The sequence below is a fragment of the Sus scrofa genome, chromosome 7 (genome assembly GCF_054392235.1).
Source record: "Sus scrofa isolate SSC_HxYL_T2T_F1_AM1 chromosome 7, Sscrofa_HxYL_maternal_Yorkshire_Landrace_v2.0, whole genome shotgun sequence".
NCBI classification, from domain to species: domain Eukaryota; kingdom Metazoa; phylum Chordata; class Mammalia; order Artiodactyla; family Suidae; genus Sus; species Sus scrofa.
In genome coordinates, this window is record NC_139389.1 from 77,294,464 (window position 1) to 77,312,124 (window position 17,661).

A 17,661-nucleotide genomic window follows, 5' to 3' on the forward strand; every position below is an offset into this window, starting at 1 on the left:
GCTCACTAATTTTGGAAAATATATGGCCATAATCTCTTCAAATACTTTTTCTGTCCCATTCTTTATGTCTTTTCTTCTTGCATCTTTGATTACTCTTATTTGGTATTATTCCAAAATATCCTAGATGTTTTATTTCCCCTCACACTTTTTCCTCCTTGAGCTTTAGTTTCCACAATTCCTATTTACATACTTTCAAATTTACAAATTCTTTTATCTGTTGTGTTTAGTCTGATGATAAACCTATTAAAAGAATATTTCATCTCTGATATCATGGGTTTTTTTTTTTCAGAATTTCCATATGACTTTAAAAAATTAATTTCTATCTATTGACTGAAATCCTATATCTGTTTATGCCTGTTGTTCACCTTTTCCACTAGATCTTTTAACAAATTAATTATAGCTATTTTAAAATTCCTTTCCTGTAGTTTCAATATCTGGTGTACTGGATCTGGCCTATGGGTCTAGTTCTGTTTATTGCTTTGTAACTTGAGAGTTATGTTTTATTGCTTTTTGTAATCTTGTAATTTTAAATGGCTGCTGGACACTGTTTATAGAAGAGTAGAGAGTGAGGTAAATCAGAATCAGGTGTAATTTTTATTCTGTTAGGCCATTGCTATGGAGGGTTGAGTCAGTCTAATCAGTAGTTTAGATGGGCTTGAGTTTTGTTGTTTCTATTGTTACACTGAGTGTACCACAGACTTGAAATTCCTAGTGGTGGGCTGCTGTTACCTTATGCTTTATAAGTGGTCCAGGATGCTAGAAGGCTTTTCTCAGTGTGTATCCTCTACTTTCAGCTTTTAGTGGGTCCCTTTGATCAGAAGTCTCACCAAAAGTTAAAATTTTATATACTACATTCAGTTTTTTATAGAGTTATGGTATCTGATGATTTTCTGCATTCTAAGGGAAGCAGAACTACACTTAGTATTCTTTTAATAAACCACTTTTATTTTTAAACCAGCTCTATACAACAAAGAATTTTGGCTGAGAGAAGAGGCAAAGTATAGTAGTAGTTAAAGTCATACAAAATAGGATTCTGATACAACTGGTTTTGAAACCCATCTCTACCACTTACCTTATCACTAACTTTACTTGCTAGGTGGTCTTGAGAAAATTATTTGACTCTGTCAATATTTCCTCATTTATAAGGTAAGGAAGAATAGAATAATTTATGTAAAATGGTTAACATAACTCCTGACACCCAGGAAGTGCTAAGTGAGTGGTCATTATTGTCAGATTGAATTTTGTATGAGTAAGCCTGGTGACAGAGTGGAGAGGAGCTTATAGGGAGGAGAGCCTAAGAAGATGGAAGGCCAGTTAACGAATAAGTTCAGAAGATCAGATGAAAGTCATGAGGGGTTGAAACAGGGCTCCAACAAAGGAAATGGAAGAGAGAGACTCAGTAATCAACAGTCTTATCATGTGATGTCATGTACTTTTTGTTCTTCCATCTTCCTTCTGCTTCTCTACCTTCTCCACTAGCTTCTGCTCGGTCTAGTATCACTCAACCTTATAATTTTTTTGGATGTCTTTGTCTACTAAGTAGGAATCCTCTGAGGGATTGGCCAAGTCTGATTCATTAATATATTCCTAGTGCTACACACAGTGTCTGGCATATAGTAGCATCAATAATTTTGTTATATTAAAGTTGATAAAAAGTTGTTCTGTCCTCTTCCTCTTTCAGCTACTGTTCAAATTGTTTGTATTTTAATGTGCAGTTGTTGGAATGTTTCTATTCTAGTAGCTGTGTCAAAAGCTGAATGACTCTTCCATTTTAATTCTAGCTAGTTCCTAGATTTTCTGGTGATCTTATCCTATCACTTGGTGTTCTGTAGAGAAAGACAAGGAGAGGACAGAGGCTAATTGTGAAATGTACTGGGGACTTAGTCCCAAATTAAACAGCTTGACTATCCCCTTGCTTTATTTGGTAGCTTTATATTCAGGTATGTCAGATCCCCCAAAGATACTTTTCTTGATTTAAGTCCCAATTTTATTGATTAATAGTACACAATTAACCAGTTAGTTGCCTGAGGGGCAGAAATTTGTGAGGCAGTGAGTGTCCTTTCCTTTATCATAGTAAATCCATGTGTGATTTCTAACTTCTTGGGTTTATCAATTTATTGCCCTATGCCAGTTCTACAAAGGTCTTTATGTAACAAGATGAAATTATATTCAGCAGAATTCCTTTCAGCAAGAGGAATGTTTTGTTTAAAGGAATTTCCTTGACCAAGTTTCTTGGGGTTAAAAAAAATGAGACCTCAAGGAACCTCACTGAGAGAACAAATCTGAGTGAAAAGATGAGAGATCTGTCTGTGGCCCCTGCAGGAGACCAAGCATCTGTAGCCAGAGGAATGGTGGGAAGAAGCTCATTTGTAATGTGACACCTCATGATTCCTCTTCATGATCTCCTATGTCATCAGCAAAGTTACCCTCTTCATATCATGCTTGGAATGAGAAGCTTAAAAAAAGAAAAAAAATGTAGGAAAGAATTGAAAACAAATGTTCAAACAAAAAGCTTGTACATGAATATTAGAAGTAACCCAAATGTCCATCACTGGAGGAATGGACAAATAAAATGTGGTTTACATCCATATAATGGAACATTATTTTGCCATTGAAAGGAATGAAGTACTGTTACATGTTACAACATGCACAAACCATGAAAACACTCTGAAGTGAAAGAAGCCAGACACAAAAGGCCAAATGTATCATTGTAGTATCCCATTTACAGGAAATAACCAGACAAGGCAAATTCATTGAGGTAGAAAACAGATTACTGTTGGTTGCTAGTGTTTAATGTGGTTTGACTACTTAATGGTTATGGGGTTTCTGATTGAGGTGATTAAAAAAAGTTCTAGAACTAGATAGTGGTACAAGTTGTACAAGACTGAGAATGTATTTAATATCACTCAATTGAACACTTTAAAATGGTTTTGTATTTTAACATACATGCAGATAATAGAAGGGCTAGGCTCTGAACACACTTGGGTTGGAGATGGGAGCCAGAGCAAACAAGGGAATGTGGAATCAGTGAGAAAAAGTAAACTGCAAGAACACCTAGAAAGAAATGGAGGGCTTTTATCTATTCAGCCTGACACTAGGATTTTGGGCCAAGGTTAACCAGGTCTCTGACAGCCCTGATGGAGACCCAAAGAGAAAGGAGACATTATAGAGGTTTTGTTTTTTGTTTTTCGTTTTTATCTTTTCAGGGCCATGCCTGTGGCATATGGATGTTCCCAAGCTAGGGGTTGAATTGGAGCTGCAGCTGCTGTCCTAGGCCATAACCACAGAAATGCCATTTACGAGCCACTTCTGCGACCTATACCACAGCTCATGGCAATGCTAGATCACTGAGCTAGGCCAGGGATAGAACCGCTGTCCTCATGGATGCTAGTCAGATTTATTTCCGGTGAGCCATGATGGGAACTCTGAGGGTTTTTTTAATTTGAAAGTGCAAACAGCATCTGAATGATGAAATCATGGTGTATAGGCAAATATAGATTTACAGTTATTTTAAGTTTATAATATTGTTAAAATGATTTTTACAGTGTTAGGGAGTGAATGTCAGTGTCTCCTTGGCATTGATGTTTGTTGAAATCATGATCCCCTATGCAATGGTATTAAGAGGTGGGGCCCTGGGAGATAATTAGATCATAAGGGTGGAACCTTCATGGATGGGATTAGTACCCTTTTAAGAAGAGTCTTGAGAGAGCTTGCTTCCTCCCTCTGCTTGTTGCTGCCTGAAGGTACAAGAAGACAGCCATCTGCAATTTAGGAAGCCAGTCCCTGTCAGACACTCATCAGCCGAAACTTTGATCTTGAGCTTCCCAGCCCCTAGAACTGTGAGAAAAAAGTGGTTCCTACAAAGTCTGTGGTAATTTGTTTTTTGTTTGTTTGTTTGTTTGTTTTGTCTTTTTGCTATTTCTTGGGCCACTCCCTCGGCATATGGAGGTTCCCAGGCTAGGGGTCACATCAGAGTTGTAGCCACCGGCCTACGCCAGAGCCACAGCAACTCGGGATCCAAGCTGTGTCTGCAACGACTCACAGCAATGCCGGATCATTAACCCACTGAGCAAGGGCAGGGACCGAACCCGCAACCTCATGGTTCCTAGTCGGATTCGTTAACCACTGTGCCACGATGGGAACTCCAATCTGTGGTAATTTGTTATAACAGCCCAACTGAGGAGACAGAGAGTTGGGTAATCCCACAACCTGCTGAAAATTATCATTTGTAGGTATGATTTAAGTCTGCCCCATGGTAAAACTCTCAAATCAAAGTTCAGTTTTGCACATATGTAAATAAGACCTGATATCAATCTTCATCACCATGGCTGTATCTCAAGTATGATTATACATATTTATTTAATAAGAATGGACCTGGTATAAATCTTCTCTTACAGTTATCCATGGAGGATGATGCCAGGGACCCCAAGTTAATACAGAGGCAGCTGGGAGCTGTGGAAAGAGAAGGGACTTTGTCATTAGAACACCTGCTTTTGTCCTAGCTTACAAACAACTCTGACATGCATGGTTGGGAACCAAGGCCAGCATCTTACTCTGATGAAGAGCAGAGAATGAATGAATGGATGAATGAATGAACATTAGGCCCATACATCAAAACTGTAAATTTCATACTATAAAATCTGAACATATCTGAGTTCCCCGGTGGCTCAACAGCTTAAGGATCTAGTGATGACACTGCTGTGGCTCCAGTTGTTGCTGTGGCATGGATTCAATTCCTGGATTGGGAACTTCTGCATACCACATGGCCAGAAAAGAACCAAAAACAAAACCAAAAAGCCGAACACATCCATTATCAGGTAATAAATTGATGAAGCACTAACTGCCTATCTTAGTCCTGACTTTTCCTGATATCCACAAAAAGTCATCTTCTTTCAGGTCTAGTTGATCGCCTATCTTCTTTTCATCCCCTTCTCTCTCTATTGGGATCCTGGGAGCCAGTTTATCTTGTCATGGGGGCAAGACTCGTTTAAAAAAGAAATCTCACAGCACTTCTTCAAGGCTTCCTCTCCTTCAAGTCTTTAGTCAACTCTGACCTTTTTAAACAAAGCCAGTCCTGGACTACCTAATACTACTTGTCTCCAACACTTTGTCCAGCCCCAACCTTGTAGCACTTTGTCTTTTTCCTAGAATCTATAATCTTTTAACACAGTAGGTAATTGATTGAATTTGTTGTTTATTTTCTATGTCCTCGCTCTAGAAAACAACTCTATGAAGGTGTCCCTTCACTTGTGAGGGAGTGGTATCCTTCTCAGTATAAATGGTATTGGCCTTTTGCCACGTTAGAGATGACTTTACCTACATAATGTCAGCTTGCTATGTGAGCTGTTGGGGATAGTGTTCTCACTGTTGATGTCTGCAAGGTCAATCCTGCTAAAATCTAGTTCAGAGACATCTGACTTCTGTGGAAATCTCCTCAATAAAAATTAGCTTTTATTTTGCATGTTAATCATGTTTATTTTGAACTTTACTGAAATACTGGAAAGTGCAGTATGTACAAATTTTCAACCACATTGGAAAAGCTAGATAGAGATGTTGCCAATTCTTAAAATAGAGCTGTTTGGCTAGTAAGAGTCACTCTTTTTTTCAAGTTTCAGCTACATAATTTAACATTTAAATTTTAGCTTAAAAGTAATTCATGTGCTTATTATAGTTAGTGTAGCTCTGTTCTAGCATAACTCTTAGCGGGGGGCATTTAAGAGGACACCCAGTAAAACCACACAGCCAAGTGACATCTCCAAACATTTCCTTAAAAATATGAAGAGAATAGCCCCATTGTTATAGACACAAGCGGGTCAGTTCTGGTCCTTCTTAGAGGCCAAGAACTTTGATGATTTAGTGTATTTTTTCACATTGCAAAATTTACATATTTCAAAGGATTATTAGGCCTGAAAAAGAAGGATTTTCCTGGGGGTCAGGAAAGTCAGGACTAAGATAGGCAGTTTGTGCATCATCAGCTTTTTTACCTGGTAATAGATGTGTTTTTTTTTTTTTTTTTGTCTTTTTGCTATTTCTTTGGGCTGCTTCCGCGGCATATGGAGGTTCCCAGGCTAGGGGTCTAATCGGAGCTGTAGCCTATGCCAGAGCCACAGCAACGCGGGATCCGAACCGCATCTGCAACCTACACCACAGCTCACAGCAACGCCAGATCGTTAACCCACTGAGCAAGGTGCAGGGACCGAACCCGCAACCTCATGGTTCCTAGTCGGATTTGTTAACCACTGCGCCACGATGGGAACTCCCTTTTTTTTTTTTTGGCCTTGTGGTATATGGAATTTCCCAGGCCAGGTATTGAATCCATGCAACAGCGCAATCTGAGCCACAGCAGTGACAATATTGGATTAATTTCCCCCCCCTCCACGGGACTGTCATTTATTTTAAAAAAATTTTTTTATTATAGTGGATTTACAATGTTCTGACAATTTCTACTGTACAGCAAAGCGACCTAGCCATAGATATATATATTCTTTTTCTCACTTTATCCTCCATTATGTTCCATCACAAGTGATTAAATATCGTTCCCTATGCTATACAGTAGGATCTCAATGCTTATCCACTCCAAATGCAATAGTCTACATCTACTAAACCCAAACTCCCAGTCCATCCCACGCCCTCCCCCTTGGCAACCACAAGTCTGTTCTCCATGTCCATGAGTTTGTTTCTTTTCTGTAGATAGGTTCATTTGTGTGCTGTATATTAGATTCCAGATATAAGTAATATCATATGGTATTTGTCTTCCTCTTTCTGACTTACTTCGCTTAGTATGAGAGTCTCTAGTTCCATCCATGTTGTTACAAATGCCATTATTTTGTTCTTTTTAATGGCTGAGTAGTATTCCATTGTGTATATATACCACATCTTCTTTTTTTTTTTTTGTCTTTTTGTTGTTGTTGTTGTTGTTGCTATTTCTTGGGCCGCTCCCCCGGCATATGGAGGTTCCCAGGCTAGGGGTTGAATCGGAGCTGTAGCCACCAGCCTACGCCAGAGCCACAGCAACGCGGTATCCGAGCCGCATCTGCAACCTACACCACAGCTCACGGCAACGCCGGATCGTTAACCCACTGAGCAAGGGCAGGGACCAAACCTGCAACCTCATGGTTCCTAGTCGGATTCGTTAACCTCTGCGCCACGACGGGAACTCCCACATCTTCTTAATCCATTCATCCCTCCATGGACATTTAGTTTGTTTCCATGCCCTGGCTATTGTGAATAGTTCTGCAATGAACATATTGGTGCACGTATCTTTTTGAATGAAAGTTTTGTCTGGATAGATGCCCAGGAATGGGATTGCTGGGTGATATGGTAGTTCTACATTTAGTTTTCTGAGGTACCTCCATATTATTTTACATAGTAGTTGTATCAGCTTACATTCCCACCAACAGTGAAGGAAGATTCCCTTTTCTCCACACCTTCTCCAGCATTTGTTATTTGTTGACTTGTTAATGATGGCCATTCTGACAGGTGTGAGGTGGTACCTCATAGTAGTTTTTATTTGTATTTCTCTAACAATTAGTGATGTTGAGCATTTTTTCATGTGCCTGTTGGCCACCTGTATATCTTTGGAGAAATGTCTATTCAGGTCTTCTGCCCATTTTTCTATTGGATTATTGTTTTTGTTTTTTGCTGTGGAGTTTTATAAGTTGTTTATATATTTTGAGGATTAAGCCCTTATCAGTTTCATTGTTTGAAACTATTTTCTCCCATTCTATAGGTTGTCTTTTTTTTTTATGGTTTCCTTTGCTGTGCAAAAACTTGTCAGTTTGATTAGGTCCCATTGGTTTATTTTTGTTTTTATTTATATTGCCTTGGGAGACTGACCTAAGAAAATGTTTGAAAGGTTGATGTCAGAGAATGTTTTGCCTGTGTTCTCCTCCTGGAGTTTTATGGTGTTTTGTCTTATGTTGAAGTCTCTAAGCCATTTTGAGTTTATTTTTGTGCATGGTGTGATGGTGTGTTCCAGTTTCATTGATTTACATGGAGCTATCCAGTTTTGTCAGCACCACTTGCTGAAGAGAATATTTTTTTGTTGTTGTTCTTGGTTCCTTTGATGAAGATTAATTGACCACAGGTGTCTGGGTTTATTTCTGGGTTCTCTATTCTGTTCCATTGATCTGTATGTCTGTTTTGGCACCAGTACCACACTTTCTTGATCACTGTAGCTTTGTAATATTGCCTGAGGTCTGGGCAAGTTATGCCTCCTGCTTGGTTTTTGTTCCTCAGGATTGTTTTGGCAATTCTGGTTTTTTTTTTTTTTTAATGTGTGTGTGTGTGTGTGTATATATATATATATATATATATATATATGTATGTATGTATGTATATATTTGTCTTTTTAGGGCTACACCCACAGCATATGGAAGTTCCCAGACTAGGGGTCAAATTGGAGCTGTAGCTGCTGGCCTCTGCCACAGCCACAGCAACATGGGATCTGAGCTGCATCTGCAACCTACACCACAGCTCACGGCAACACCAGATCCTTAACCCACTGAGCAAGGCCAGGGACTGAACCCACATCCTCATGGATACAGTCAGGTTCGCTAACCACTGAGCCATGATGGGAACGTCCTGGTTCCATATATATTTTTGGATTTTTCTAGTTCTGTGAAAAATGTCATAGGTAATTTAATAGGGATTGCATTGAATCTGTAGATTGTTTTGGGTAGTGTGGCCATTTTAATGACAAGAATTCTTCTAATCTAGGAGCATGGAATATCTTTCCATTTCTTTGAATCCTCTTTAATTTCCTTGATTAATGTTTTATAGTTCTCAGCCTATAAATCTTTCACCTCCTTGGTCAGTTTATTCCTAGGTATTTAATTTTTGGGGATGTGATTTTAAAAGGTACTGGCTTTTTATATTCCTTTTCTAATATTGCATTCTTAGTATACAGAAATGCAACCAGTTTCTGAATGTTAATTTTGTGTCTTGCTACTTTGCTTAATTCACTGATCAGTTCAAATAGTTTTTATGTGGAGTTCTTAGGGTTTTCTATATATATAGCATCATGTCATCTGCATTGAGTGACAATTTTTCTTCTCTTCCAATTTGGATACATTTTTTTCCCATCTTTTTGCTTTTGCTAGGGCTGCTCCCATGGGCACATGGAGGTTCCCAGGCTAGGGCTCCAATAGGAGCTGTAGCCATGGGCCTACACCAGAGCCACAGCAACTCAGGATCCAAGCCACATATGCAACCTACACCACAGCTCACGGCAATACTGGTTCCCCAACCCGCTGAGCAAGGCCAGGGATTGAACCCACAGCCTCATGATTCCTAGTCAGATTTGTTAACCACTGCACCACCACGGGAACTCCTGGATACCTTTTATTCCTTTTGTTTATCTGACTGCTATGGCTAGGACTTTCAATACTATGTCGAATAAAAGCAATGAGAGTGGGCATTCTTGTCTTGTTCCAGATTTTAGTGGGAAGGCTTTTTGCTCCCCTTTTTTCCATTGAGTATTATATTGGTTGTGAATTTTTTTTTTTTGCTTTATAGGGCCACACCCATAACATATGGAAGGTCCCAAGTTAGAGGTTGAATCAGAGTTGCAGCTTCCAGCCTATACCACAGCAATGCCAGATCTGAGCCTTGCCTGCAACCCACACCACAGCTCACAACAACAGTGATCCTTAACCCACTGAGCAAACATGGGGATTGAACCCACATCCTCATGGATACTAATTGGGTTCATTACCACTCAGACATGATGGGAATTCCTGGGCTGTGGGTTTGTCATAAATGGCTTTTATTATGTTAGGGTACGTTCCTCTATACCTACTTTGGTAAAGAGTTTTTATCATGAAAGGATGTTGGAGTTCATCACATGTTTTTTCTGCATCTATTGAAATGATCATGTGGTTTTTTACTTTTCTTTGTTAATGTGGCATATGATGTTGATTGATTTGTGTATGTCAAACCATCCTTGTGAAGTTGGGATGAATCCCACTTGGTCCTGGCATATGATCTTTTTTATATGTTGTTGGATTCTGTTTGCTAAAATTTTGTTGGGAATTTTTGTGTCTATATTCATCAAATATATTGGCCTATAATTTTCTTTTTTGGTAGTATCTTTGTCTGGTTTTGGTATTAAGGTGATGGTGGCTTCATAGAATGTCTTTGGGAGTGTTCCTTTTTCAGTCTTTCAGAAAAGTTTAAGAAGGATGGGTATAAGTTCTTCTTCCATATATCTGGTAAAATTTGCCTGTGAAGCCATATGGTCTGGACTTTTGTTGGTAGGGAGTGTTTTTATTACATATTCAATTTCATTTCTAGTGATGGGCCTGTTCAGTTTGATCTATTTCTTCTTGATTCAGTTTTGCTGGAATGTATGTCTCTAGAATGTTTTTCATTTCTTCCAGGTTGTCAAATCTGTTGGCATATAATTGTTCATAGTGTTCTCTCTCTCTCTCTCTCTTTTTTGTTTTTTTGTTTTTTGGATTTCTGTATTATCTGTTGAGATTTCTCCTTTTTCATTTTCTATTTTGTTTATTTGAGTTCTTTCTCTCCTCTTCTTGGTGAGTCTAGCCAGAAGTTTGTCAATTTTGTTTACCTTTTCAAAGAACCAGCTTTTGGTTTTATTGATTTTTTTCCCTGTTGTTTTTTGAATCTCTAGTTTATTGATTTTCTCTCTGATCTTTATGATTTCCTTCTTTCTGCTGACTTTAGGTTTTGTTCTTCTTTTTATAATTCTTTTAGGTGGCAGGTTAAGTTGTTGATCTGAGATTTTCCTTCTTTTCTGAGGAAGGCCTGTTATAGCTATGAGTTTCCCTCTAAGAACTGCTTTTGTGGCATCTCATAGATTTTGAATGGTTGCGTTCATTATCATTTGTCTCAAGGTATTTTTAAATTTCCCTTTTGATTTCCCCATTGGTTTTTTTTTTCTCCACTGTACAGCAAGGCAATCAAGTAATACTTATATGGATACATTTTTTCCCCACCCTTTGTTCTGTTGCAACATGAGTATCTAGACATAGTTCTCAATGCTATTCAGCAGGATCTCCTTGTAAATCTATTCTAAGTTGTGTCTGATAAGCCCAAGCTCCCAATCCCTCCCACTCCCTCCCCCTCCCATCAGGCAGCCATAAGTCTCTTCTCCAAGTCCATGATTTTCTTTTCTGAGGAGATGTTCATTTGTGCTGGATATTAGATTCCAGTTATAGGTGATATCATATGGTATTTGTCTTTGTCTTTCTGGCTCATTTCACTCAGGATGAGATTCTCTAGTTCCATCCATGTTGCTGCAAATGGCATTATGTCATTCTTTTTTATGGCTGAGTAGTATTCCATTGTGTCTATATACCACATCTTCCGAATCCAATCATCTGTCGATGGACATTTGGGTTGTTTCCATGTCTTGGCTATTGTGAATAGTGCTGCAATGAACATGCAGGTGCACGTGTCTCTTTTAAGTAGAGTTTTGTCCGGATAGATGCCCAAGAGTGGGATTGCGAGGTCATATAGAAGTTCTATGTATAGATTTCTAAGGTATCTCCAAACGGTTCTCCATAGTGGCTGTACCAGTTTACATTCCCACCAACAGTGCAGGAGGGTTCCCTTTTTTCCACAACCCCTCCAGCACTTTTTATTTGTGGACTTATTAATGATGGCCATTCTGACTGGTGTGAGGTGGTATCTCATGGCTGTTTTGATTTGCATTTCTCTTATAATCAGTGATGTTGATCATTTTTTCATGTGTTTGCTGGCCATCTGTATGTCTTCCTTGGAGAAATGTCTATTCAGGTCTTTTGCCCATTTTTCCATTGTGTTGTTGGCTTTTTTGCTGTTGGGTTGTATAAGTTGCTTATATATTCTGGAGATTAAGCCCCTGGCCGTTGCATCATTTGAAACTATTTTCTCCCATTCTGTAAGTTGTCTTTTTGTTTTCTTTTTGGTTTCCTTTGCTGTGCAAAAGCTTTTCAGTTTGATTAGGTCCCATTGGTTTATTTTTGCTCTTATTTCTATTGCTTTGGGAAACTGACCTGAGAAAATATTCATGATGTTGATGTCAGAGAGTGTTTTGCCTGTGTTTTCTTCTAGGAGTTTGATGGTGTCCTGTCGTATATTTAAGTCTTTCAGCCATTTTGAGTTTATTTGCATGCATGGTGTGAGGGTGTGTTCTAATTTCATTGCTTTGCATGTAGCTGTCCAGGTTTCCCAGCAATGCTTACTGAATAGACTTTCTTGTTCCCATTTTATGTTCTTGCCTCCCTTGTCAAAGATTAATTGATCTTAGGTGTCAGGGTTTATTTCTGGGTTCTCTATTCTTTCCATTGGTCTGTCTGCCTGTTTTGATACCAGTACCACACTGTTTTGATGACTGTGGCTTTGTAATATTTTTTTGAAGTCTGGGAGAGTTATGCCTCCTGCTTGGTTTTTGTTTCTCAGGATTGCTTTGGCGATTCTGGGTCTTTTGTGGTTCCATATAAATGTATGGATTGTTTGTTCTAGTTCTGTGAAAAATGTCCTGGGTAATTTGATAGGGATTGCATTGAATCTGTAAATTGCTTTGGGTAGTATGGCCATTTTTACAATATTGATTTTTCCAATCCATGAACATGGAATATCTTTCTATTTCTTTACATCTTCTTTGATTTCTTTGATGAAAGTTTTATAGTTCTCGGCATATAGGTCCTTTACCTCCTTGGTCAGGTGTATTCCGAGGTATTTGATTTTGTGAGGTGCAATTTTAAAAGGTATTGTATTTTCATATTCTTTTTCTAATATTTCATTGCTGGTATACAGAAATGCGACTTACTTATGAATGTTAATCTTATATCCTGCTACTTTGCTGAGTTTATTAATCAGTTCGAGTAGTTTTTGGGTTGAGTCCTTAGGGTTTTCTATGTATAGTATCATGTCATCTGCATACAGTGACAGTTTTATCTCTTCTCTTCCTATGTGGATGCCTTTTATTTCTTTTGTTTGTCTAATTGCTGTGGCTAGGACTTCCAAAACTATGTTGAATAGCAGTGGTGAGAGTAGGCATCCCTGTCTTGTTCCAGATTTGAGGGAGAAGGCTTTCAGTTTTTCCCCAATGAGTATTATATTTGTTGTGGGTTTATCATAAATGGCTTTGATTATGTTCAGGAATGTTCCCTCTATACCCACTTTGGCGAGGGTCCTGATCATGAATGGATGTTGGACTTTGTCAAATGCTTTTTCTGCATCTATTGAGATGATCATATGATTTTTGACTTTTCTTTTGTTAATGTGGTGTATGACGTTGATTGATTTGCATATGTTGAACCATCCTTGTGAACCTGGGATGAACCCTACCTGGTCATGGTGTATAATTTTTTTGATATGTTGTTGGACTCAGTTGGCTAAGATTTTGTTGAGAATTTTTGCATCTATATTCATCAAAAGGATTGGCCGATAGTTTTCTTTTTTGGTGTTATCTTTGTCTGGTTTTGGAATTAGGGTGATGGTGGTGTCACAGAATGTCTTTGGGAGTATTCCTTCTTCTTCAACCTTTTGAAAGAGTTTAAGGAGGATGGGCACCAGTTCCTCTTTATAGGGTTGATAGAATTTGCCTGTGAAGCCATCTGGTCCTGGACTTTTATTTGTAGGGAGTGTTTTTATGACTTCTTCAATTTCATTTCTAGTGATCGGTCTGTTCAGTTGGTCTGTTTCTACTTGATTCAGTTTTGGCAGGCTGTAAGATTCTAGAAAATTGTCCATTTCTTCCAGATTGTCAAACTTGTTGCCGTATAGTTGTTCATAGTATTCTCTTATGGTTTTTTGTATTTCTGCAGTATCCGTTGTGATTTCTCCTTTTTCATTTATAATTTTATTTATTTGAGTTCTTTCTCTCCTCTTTTTAGTGAGTCTGGCCAGGGGTTTGTCAATTTTGTTTACCTTTTCAAAGAACCAGCTCTTAGTTTTATTAACTTTCTCTATTGTTTTTTGAATCTCTTATTGATTTCTTCTTTGATCTTTATAATTTCCTTCCTTCTGCTGACTTTAGGTCTTTTTTGTTCTTCTTTTTCTAATTCGTTCAGGTGGAGGGTTAAGTTGTCAATTTGGGATCTTTCTTCTTTTTTGAGAAAGGCCTGTATCGCTATAAATTTCCGTCTGAGCACTCCTTTTTTTTTTTTTTTTTTTTTTTTTTTTTTTTGTCTTTTTGCTATTTCTTTGGGCCGCTCCCGTGGCATATGGAGGTTCCCAAGCTAGGGGTCAAATCAGAGCAGCAGCCACTAGCCTATGCCAGAGCCACAGCAACGCGGGATCTGAGACGCCTCTGCAACCTACACCACAGCTCACAGCAACGCCGGATCGTTAACCCACTGAGCAAGGGCAGGGACCGAACCCGCAATCTCATGGTTTCTAGTCTGATTCGTTAACCACTGTGCCACGACGGGAACTCCTGAACACTGCTTTTGCAGCCTCCCATAGATTTTGAGAGGTTGTGTCTTCATTATCATTTGTTTCAAGGTATTTTTTAATTTCCTTCTTGATTTCCTCATTGACCCATTGGTTTTTTAGTTGCATGTTGTTTAGTCTTCATGTAATCAGTTTTTTTCTCATTTCTTTTCCTGTGGTTGATTTCTACTTTTATGCCATTGTGGTCAGAGAAGATACTTGAAATAATTTCTATACTCTTAAACTTGTTGAGGTTATTTTTGTGCCCCAGTATGTGGTCAATCTTTGAGAATGTTCCATGTGCACTTGAGAAGAGCTTATACTGTAATTTTTTTGGATGTGATGTCCTGAAAATTAAGTCAATTAAGTCAAACTTTTCTATTATGTCATTTAGGATCAGTTTCCTTATTGATTTTCTGTCTAGAGGATCTATCCATTGATATGAGTTGGGTGTTAAAGTCTCCTACAATTATTGTATTCCCATCAGTTTCTCCTTTTATGTTGGTTAGTTTTTATTGTAAATATTGGATTCATAACCTGATGAGCCACCAAGGAACTTGGATGTGTTCAGATTTTATAGCATGAAATTTACATTTTTGATGTGTGGTCCTAATGTTCACTCATTCATCCAGCCCTCTCTCCTCTTCCTTTTCTCTCTCCCTCTGTCATTCCATTATTTCTGTCATTCTATTATTTCTTTTTCATGTATCAGGCATTGTGCTGGGGGGAGAGTGGTGGTGGGGGACTGAGAGGAATTAAATTTTGTACTAGAGGGGCCCATGGGGTAGTAACAACTTAAGGTTTAATGAGTAGCTAGGTTAGTATATGGCAAACTTCATCATTTAGATTCTCTAACAGGCTTTGTCAAGATCTGGTATGGTGGAGAGAGACTTAGGAATAGTACATTAACAGTTTCACACATGAGGAAACATTATTTTCTTCAAAATAAAGTTTTAAATATTTCTAGGTCTTCCTAATAATTATGGCCAAAAAATCAGAGTCCTGGTGAAGGGGTCACTGCAATTTTCCTAGCCATCCCAAGTCCCAGGCATGAGAAAAGTACAACATAATTTTTGGTTGAGGTCAGCAGTGTGCCTTGGAGGTGGGTCAGCAGTCATGTTAGTTAAATTTCAGAAGAAATTAAACACTTTAGTGGCAAACCTTGACTAGTATGGCATGTTCTGCAGGGCCTGAAAAGGAGGCCAGACCACTGTTGCCTTTGTTTGGTTGTCAGCTGGCCCAGGGAAGCAGACAAAAGCCAACAAAGACAGGGCAAAGTTCTTAGGAAGGAGATGGTGGTAGAAGACTCCAGCTAACATAATAGTTTTATTTTCCAGTGTTTTGCTAAAAAAAAAAAAAAAAAAAAAAAAAAAAAAAAAAAAAAAAAAAAAAAACCCACACTTACAAAAAAACCCCCAGGAGTGTCAGAATCTCACTGTCAGATAGAAAACAAGGTCATGAATGTGAACAAGTTGATGGGGGCTAAAGAGAAGTGCTCATGAGATTTGGGGTAAGGATCGTGAATATTAACAAGACAACATCAGCATGGAAAGCCAAGCCAGATGCACTCCCCATAAATCATGCCATCTGCAGCTATTGTCTGCTTTTAAGCTTCACCACTGTTGGGTCTTGAAGGTATATTGGAAGAAGTGACCGTTCTCAAAATATTTGTATTGAAATATAAACTGATGCTGGTTGATTGTTGATTGAACAATACAGTTCTTTTGATAGTTGCTAATGCGTGTCTGGAAGCTCACTCAGACTAAATCAATGACGGATGACTTCACCTCAAGGTTCACATAGACCCAGGTTGTAATCACAGTGCCAGGCCCATGGAGATCCAGGGACTGTCCTGTAGCCAGGCCTCTTGAGTCTGGAAAATAGTTCTTTCCCCAAACGGTGACTCAGGATGCCTCATGATGCTAGTGGCAGAGACTTTTCTTCTTCCAGTATGAGGACTCACTAGATCAGCTCTAGCTGTCTGCCATCACCCACACTCAGCTACTCTAGTGCTCTTTATTCTGACTACCTCTGAATGTCATTCTGCCTTAGCACCTGCTACCAACTTCTCCCTCTTTCTGCAAACCTCTTAAGAGAGAGGATCATTTGATTCGGATCCCCATCCAGTACAGGTTCCCTTCTTGAGCTAAGACTGCTCCCCACCAGATTATAGGTTGAGTCTAATCACCGATGGCCAGGGTGGTAGGTCGTGTATTATAGAACCAGGCAAGGAAGCAGTGTCTGTAAATATGGTAGTCTCCCTCAGAAAGAGCCAAAGAAGAGGTGGGTGCTCAAGATTCTTGCTGGAGCCATTTCACTGTGACTGGAAGGCAATTGGCCATTGTCTCATGCCCAGGGTAGGGAGAAAGAGATCACATGCAAAGGGATGACTAGGATGCCAGACTCTGCTATTCACAAATAGGCTGGATAGCACAGAATTCACACCAACACATCTCTTGTCTCCCTACACATCTGGGCCTTCATCCAGGTATCGTGAATTCTGCTAAGAGAATGGGCAGCAAAGTGAGGTGGAGAGCAGAGTCCCTGGAGTCATAGCCTTGGCTTCTAGCATTGTGACTTGCCTGTATATACCTATCATGTTAGAAAAGCTCACTATGCCTCAGTTTTTCTCACTTGTAAAGTGGATATATAAGTACTTGTCTCATGGGGTTGTAGTAAGGCCAGGGGAGAGATAGTACGTGTTTTTGAATGTTCTAGGCTCACCAGTGTAAAATAGTCCGCCTAAGGTCACCTGGGTGGACCCTCACCTGTTTGTTCTTGTGCTGTTTTGGAGTGTCCTCCCCGTGCCTCCCCACCCCGTGGGGCCTGAGGCGGTGACCTACCCTGTCTGGGTTACTTTCTGTCAATCTGTAGTTTGTCTGAGTTACTTTCTGTCAATTTGTAGTTCTTCAGACATGATAGTTATTTTAGTGTATTTATTCCAGCCACCTGGCCATCTTCTCACTGATGTCTTTCTCTCCAACCAGAAGGAAAATACCTTTCCCTTCTATGTCCTAGTTGGGAGAGAGCCATACCCATAGTGGTAGCAGCTTATATTGAGCACCTCACCTCCCTGGAATGGGGCACTTCCAACAGCATGGGTTGGGCTTGAATGGCATCATTTATTTTTAACCCCAGTATCCTTCCTTTCCAGGACCCCTAGATAGTTCCCAGAGGGCTGGTTTCCCTATATTTTTTTCCTCATTTAATGGTGATTTCTTTCTTTCTTTCTTTCTTTTCTTTTTTTTTTTTGTCTTTTTGCTATTTCTTTTGGCCGTT

At 39.1% G+C, this 17,661-nt stretch overlaps 1 protein-coding gene across 8 annotated transcripts in view; it reads right to left on the reverse strand.

The window, feature by feature from the left end:
- SCFD1 (sec1 family domain containing 1) overlaps positions 1–17,661 on the reverse strand; it is a 157,636-nt gene that overhangs the window by 19,130 nt on the left and 120,845 nt on the right. For 2 of the 8 annotated variants that reach the window (XM_084969028.1, XM_021099900.2), the window contains 2 exons: positions 4,396–4,452; positions 925–2,455 (listed from right to left, as the gene is read on the reverse strand). In XM_084969028.1, coding sequence (XP_084825154.1) covers positions 2,432–2,455; positions 4,396–4,452 — 81 coding nt within the window. In that variant the 3' untranslated portion in view covers positions 925–2,431. Of the gene's footprint in view, positions 1–924; positions 3,838–4,374; positions 4,453–17,661 lie in introns of those variants that run through there. The other 6 variants (XM_084969023.1, XM_084969025.1, XR_014810666.1 and 3 more) reach the window with 5 other exon arrangements.